At 45.0% G+C, this 6,663-nt stretch overlaps 1 protein-coding gene across 1 annotated transcript in view; it reads left to right on the top strand.

The window, feature by feature from the left end:
- The window catches only part of LOC114026293 (zinc finger protein 2-like), a 13,771-nt gene extending 9,233 nt beyond the window's left edge, over positions 1–4,538 (top strand). The window contains exons 3-5 of the mRNA XM_027839964.1: positions 2,711–2,837; positions 3,542–3,637; positions 4,293–4,538. Of these exons, the coding sequence (XP_027695765.1) occupies positions 2,711–2,837; positions 3,542–3,637; positions 4,293–4,480 (411 nt within the window). The 3' untranslated portion in view covers positions 4,481–4,538. The remainder of the gene's footprint in view (positions 1–2,710; positions 2,838–3,541; positions 3,638–4,292) is intronic.
- Positions 4,539–6,663: the final 2,125 nt, after the last annotated feature.

Genomic DNA, 6,663 nt, shown 5'->3' on the forward strand with positions numbered 1-6,663 from the left:
CTGGACCAGTAGAGCAGTCTGGGGGCACAAGGCACAGCCAGCTTGATTTCTGGGGCCTGGGCTGGCCAGTAGAGCAGTCTGGGGGCACAAGGCACAGCCAGCTTGTTATCTGGGGCCTGGGCAGTGCCCACTCAACTCAGTAACCTTTACCTCAATAGCAGTTGTACAGTGACTAGAGTTTGTTTTGACAGCCTTTTGTTTACTGAAAAAGAAAAAAAGGGAAGTATTTTATTTTAGAATGATGGCCATAGAAATTTCATTGAATTTTCCTCTAGTTAAGTTGATAAAGGCTATGAACAAGTTTTCAAAAGAAGAAATGAAACTGTCAGCGACCCCACAAAAAAGTGTTCTGAGTCACTGGTAAGAGACCAGAGCTTAGAGAACTGGCCCTGGAGGGGACTTTCGGGGGGTCTAGTCCAACCTCTTCATTTCACAGAGGAGGCTGGTGAGGTCTGGGGAAGGACAGCCACACTGGTGGGAAGGATGCAAGGCAGCATCTGAACCCCGATCCTCTAATTTCAGAACTGTGTTCTCACCTCTCACCTCCCACCCATCAAAGTGGCAGCGATGTTAGAGGCTGCTCAGGAGGTTTGGAGGATCTTTGAACTGGTCCAGTCGTTTTAGAAAGTTCTTTGTAATGATGTGAGAAAAGTGACTAAGATCTTCCTGCCCATTGTCCTTATAGACCCATTACTCCTTACATACCCCCGAGGAGGTCAGAGAGAAAGAAGGGGCCATAGATAGGAAAATATTCATCAACAGCATCTTGTGGGGGAATAGTGAGTGGCCATTTATTGGAAAACGATTAAACAAATCATGTACAAGAATATAATGAAACACTGCCCGAAGGCGTAATAAATAGAAACAATTGAAAGGAGAAGACTTTTATGAACTGAGGCAAAGTGAAGAGAGCAGAGCCCCCAGAACAAACATGTGCTGCAGCCAAGGTGCTGTGAACAGAACTCAAAGAGGCCCCTCTGCACCTGGCTCCAGGGGCCACCTCATCTAGGAGGGGCGAGAGACAGTGGGCTCAGCAGGTTGTGTCCACTGGCCAGCACAGCTCTTTGCTGGGTGGCTTTACCGGTCCCCTTGTCTTTGTTACGAGGGAGGATCCTCCGGTGGGTGAGTAGATGGGAAAATGACTGAGGAACAAAAGGTGAGCTCCATAATTGGAATGACTGAGCTTGACCAGAGGAGAATGGAGACAGCGCACCTCCTCCGTCCCTACAGTGTCTGGGGAGCGTGAGGTGAAGTGTAGCATATGCTGTCTGTGTGTTGGTTGATTTTGTCAGACTGCTTTTTTTGTCTTTGTGGCAGATGAACATGTACATGTTACAAACAAAAGGCATCAAAGCAAATAAGATTAAAAATTTAAAAGTAAAGTAACTGGTACCTCAGATTAAGTATTTCTCTCTTTTCCTTGCTTCAGTAAATCCATGCAAATGAGATCTTCATCAAAACCAACCTAACATGAAGTATTTTTCTCTTCAAAAGCCAATTTCTTAGAAGACTTTTTTAAATTAAGGAATTAACTAAAAATATTAAAAATCTTATTTTTTTTCATTTTTTGAAAACATAAATAATGTAATTGGAAAAAATAAAATATTATTTGAAACAAGAAAACTGTAAACAACTATTGGGAAAGCATGAACTAACTCTGACACTAATGACTTCTTTTAAAAAAAAACTGGTTAATGGGCAGCTAAGTGGCACAGTGCATAGAGCACCAGCCCTGGAGTCAGGAGGACCTGAGTTCAAATGCGGCCTCAGACACATAATACTCACTAGCTGTGTGACCCTGGGCGAGTCACTTAACCCTGATTGTCTCACCCTCCTAAAATGGTTAAAATATAACTTTTATGACTTAAAGTATAGTTCTTAACCTGGGCGGGGGTAATAAACTTGGATTAGAAAAAAAAACATTTTTAATTTCATTAACCTCTAATTGAAATTTAGCATCTCCTTCATTAGGATTTTTTTTTTATCTTCATTCAGAAGTCTGACCAAATTGCCAAAGTAGTCTATGACACACGGAAGTTTAGGAAACTGACTTAATAAAGGGCCTTCTGGTTAATTGGAAACTTGACTCCCTCACACCCCAACCATTGCAGATGATTGAGATGTTTCTGTGCACAGAATATACAGGGAGTGGATACATCTATGACAAAAGGAATCTTCAAGAATATGTAGAAAATAGGAATGGGAAGGTCCAGCTCCTAGGAAGAACCTGCCCTGGGCTAAGTAGATGAGGTTAGAGCCAGGGAGGGGTCTTAGGGATCCTGTGTGTGGTCTAGACCCATCATTCCACTCCATTGCCCTCCTTTCTCTTTGCCTATTGAAACGTTCACCACAGGATCACCTCCCACCTCTTCACTACTCCTGTGCGCTCAGATCGCCCCCTTTGTTCAAACAGTCCTACCGGTTATACCAGGAACATCACCGTTGGACTGGATGTGGTAGTCTTGTATCCTTTGGTTGTTTTACTTTGTAAGTCTTTCCACTCTAAAAAATAAATTGACTCTTCTTAGATGGCTTTTATGTTGCCCAAAATCTAGCCCAGTATTTGGTTTACACTCAGAACCCTAGAAACAATTAGGGTACGTGTTGCTAAAACTATAACCTGTGATATTTCTTCAACAATGAGGCCAACTCCAGGGCCATTTCGGGGAAGGGTTCCTGAGTCCTGGCAGGTGTGTGTGTGGTGTTTCAGGACTCAGTGACGTTCAAGGATGTGGCTGTGGACTTCACCCGAGACGAGTGGGAGCGACTGAATACCACTCAGAGGGATCTGTACAGGGATGTGATGCTGGAGAACTATAGGAACCTGGTCTCTCTGGGTAAGGACAGTTTCCCCTGTAACTTAAAACTGCCTGTTGGGCTTTGTTTAATCGCCATTAGTTGTGGGGCCTCCTGAGTGCTCAGCTGAGTGTCAGGGATCTGATTGGTAATCCCTTTTGCCAATCTTTTCATCTGAAAATAAATAAATAACTGTATGGGGAAAGTATGAATTAAAACCTTTGACACTGATGGCTTCCTTTTTATAGAAAAAACTGGTTAAAATAAAACTTTAATCACTGAAAGTGTGGATTCTTAACCTTGGGGATCAGTATTTCTTCTTCCTCTTCTGTGCTAAACCATACACTCTGCGTAGAGTTAGAAATGAGAGGCTTCTTTCCTCGTGCAGACCTGAGGCTGGTCCTTTCCAATCCTCGTCACCCACGGTGCTCGGGGCAGATCACCCCGTAGACATTTTCATCATCTTATCTGAGAGAAGGACGGATGAGCCCCTCTTTCTGAGCCCTTCTAGATCCAGTCCATCATTTATTAAGCACTTACTGTATGCTAGGCACAGGGATACAGAAGGAATTCCTCAATGCTTGCTCTTACAAAGGTAGCAGTATGTGCCCTTCAGGGATCTTCCTCCCTTCCTTGTGACCTTACTGTTTTGTCTTCACTTCTCAAGACCAAATAGCTGGGACAGTGCTCTGAAATGTTATTTATCCCTGGCACAATCAAGTCCCATTTATTTCCCCATGAACAGGACTTGCAGTTTCCAAACCTGATATAATCTTCCAGCTGGAGCAAGGGAAGGAGTTGTGGATGCTGGAGAGAAAAGTCCTCAGAAGCACCCGTCCAGGTGAGTGAGTGAGAACCAGAGCCATGGAGGCTGTTTGGAAAGGCGTTGGCATCTTGGACACGTTAAAAGACGAGCTTGCCCAGACTGCACAAGGGCGGCTTGTTCTTGCAACGGCCTTGCTCTAACCTGTAGCCTTGACCTCGACACATTATTCTCCTGTCATTGCACCCATCTCCACTCCAGAAGAGGTAACCCTCCTTCCTGAATCCAGCTGTTCTCTGCGTCCCAACCCTTCTTATCCTGTAACCGCATTCTGAGGATCATTCCCTTCCTCTCTGCCATCTTCGGTCTCTTACCTTCCTGTAAAAAAAATGGCAGCCAGAAATAATCCTTTGTGTGGCCATGCCCCCCCCCCCCCGTGTAGACACACGGTCGCCTTTCCCTCTTTCCGTTCACTGACATATTCCACAAATATTTGGTCTTTAACTGCTCTTCCTAATTCCTTGCCACACTACTTAATCTTTCTAAACCCCGTGGTCTGGTTTAAGTTTCCACCACTCCACCAATTCTGTCCTCTTAAAGAATCTCCCTTGCAGGGCATGGTGATACCTGCCTGTATTCCCTCTTACGGGGAAGGTAACAGGACTGATTGTCTGACTTGGAGAGGTCTGCGCTTCAGTGGGCTGAGCTGATGGAGGGTCTCCACTCGTTCCAGCATCGGGATGTGAACCTCGAGAGCTACCAGATTGCTTAAGGAGGGGTGAGCTGGCCCAGGCTGGAAGTGGACTAGGCCAGAGCTTGCCTGCCAAGCAGCCCCCATGCCCGGCCCTCGAGCGGCCCCCGCAAGACTTGGGGACACCGTATTTGAATAATACAAGATACCGCTGCATGACTCCTGGTTAATGCTGGCAGCCGTTTCCAGGTCTTGTCTTCTTTGATCTCCTTGTCATATTTAACAGTTTGACACTCCTTGAGACTTGACCCACCTCTGATTTGTCTGACCTGACACTCTTAGTGATTATCCTCATGCCCTCCTCACTTTTTTTTCCTTAACTTTTTTTTTCTCCCACCACTGAATGCAGGTGCCCCGCTAAGCTCTGTCCTCTTCCCTCAAGGCCATTGGGGTACAGTGGATAGAGCTCTGGGCCTGGAGCCAGGAAGGCCTGAGAAACTTTCTAGCTCTGTGACCCTGGGCAAGTCACTTCACCTCTGCTTGCCTCAGTCTCCTCGTTGTAATATGGGGGTAATAACAGCACCTACTACCCAGGGATTTTGTGAGGTTCAAGTGAAATCAGCCCTTAGCCCAGTAGCCAGCACATAGTAGGCACTTAATAAATGCTTCCTTCCTGCCTGACTCTCTCCTTTACTGATTCCATTGTCTCCAAGATCTTATCTATGTGCTTCATTCTATCTTCCTCATTCATCCTAACCACTCATCTATGCCCTATTTCTGCACACCTAAATAACCTCATCTTGGATAACCTCACTCTCACTGCAGGTTCATCGAACTCATTGTCATCCCTTTCTTCATTTAGCCATTTCTGGTTGAGGTGCCATTACTCTTCCAGCGGCTTTGGATGCAGGCCCTGACATGCTGGACCCCACCAGGGTCCCACCACCGAGGTGCTCATTTGTGTCCCAGGGCCCACCTACCACCTTCCCTTCCCTGCTTCCTCTGGAGAATAAGATAACCTGCCTCTTGTCTGGCAGGACTCTACCAAGAGGAGAGCTTCCCTGTGCTTCAGCTGTTAACGGGACACAGAATCCCTGGTTGTGGCCTCATCCCCGTAAACCATACAGTACAGGGTGAATGGGCGCTATTTCAGCTCTTTCTCAACTCTCACAAGAGACTCATTGAGTCTCCCTTTAAAATGTTTCTTGCATGTGGTTTTATTCTCTGCAGTTCCACCGCCATTCAGATCTTCACCATCACTGCTACAGTCCTCTCCTTCCCCAAAGCCACGTTCATCACACCCTTTCTCTTCTCAAGAACTTATCATGACCTCATTTTGTCCCCCTCATCATGCCTTAAGCCATTGAGCATTCCGTGCCTTCCATGAACTCAATCTACATGTCCCAGCGTATTTGCCACAAACATGTTAGTTTTCGCCCTCCTCTAATCAGGCCAATCTAGTCCTTGTATCATTCCTATCACCCTGCCCTATGACCACCTGGCATGTCCTCCCCATCCTCTCTACTTATCTAAATAGACTTCCCTTGAAGCTAAAATTAAGTTCTGCCTAACATCAAGCTTTTCTTGAATTACTTGCAGACAGTGATCTCTCCTTGTAATTCTCTTGTCCTACTAATAGTCTTGTTCTGTGTGGTCGTGTCTTTGATGATATACTATTGTAGTTTTATGTTTGTTATTCTTATATGTCCTCCCTGCCCCCAACTGTAACACCTTAGAAGGAAGGGTCTGTCTTGCATTATTTTTTATCTCAGATACCAGGCCCACAGGTGCTCAGTGAATATTGGATTGGTTGAATTTTATAGCGGCAAGCAGGGGGAAGGCTTTCTCCCCCCTCATTGGGTTAGGAGTCACCTTTTCCTTATTTCTCTGACATGCTTCATCCTGACCATTCATTCATTCATTTAGTAAGTTTGTATTGAGTTTTCTACTAACTGTTTACTACTAGTTCTACTAATTGCTAAGACCTAAGGATGATTCAAATCAAGTATGAAACACAGGTACTTAAAGAAGCTTCACATTTCATGGGAGAGAAAAGTTTCAAAGCATATGGAACAGTGAAATAACAGTGTAAGGCAATGTCTGGATGATGAGTGCCAATTTAATGGTACAGAAGGTCAGTTCTATCAGGCATGTCAGAGAGATCCATGCAGACCAGGTTAGCAGGGGAAGACTTTGGGGAGAAAATGGCCCATTGAGCAGACCTTGAAGAAAGAATAAGACTTGGATAGAAAAGATTCTTTCAGGTAGGGCTAATGGCATGAGCAAAATCTTGAACATGGGCATAAACTGGCATTCAGGAAGGAAAGAAAGAAAGAGAAGATTAATTAAGCACTTCTTATGTGCTAAGCATTATGTTAAGCATCAGGGATAGAAATATAAAAAGAGGCAGTCC

This window comes from Vombatus ursinus, unplaced genomic scaffold (assembly GCF_900497805.2).
Source record: "Vombatus ursinus unplaced genomic scaffold, bare-nosed wombat genome assembly UNPS02014837.1, whole genome shotgun sequence".
NCBI lineage: Eukaryota > Metazoa > Chordata > Mammalia > Diprotodontia > Vombatidae > Vombatus > Vombatus ursinus.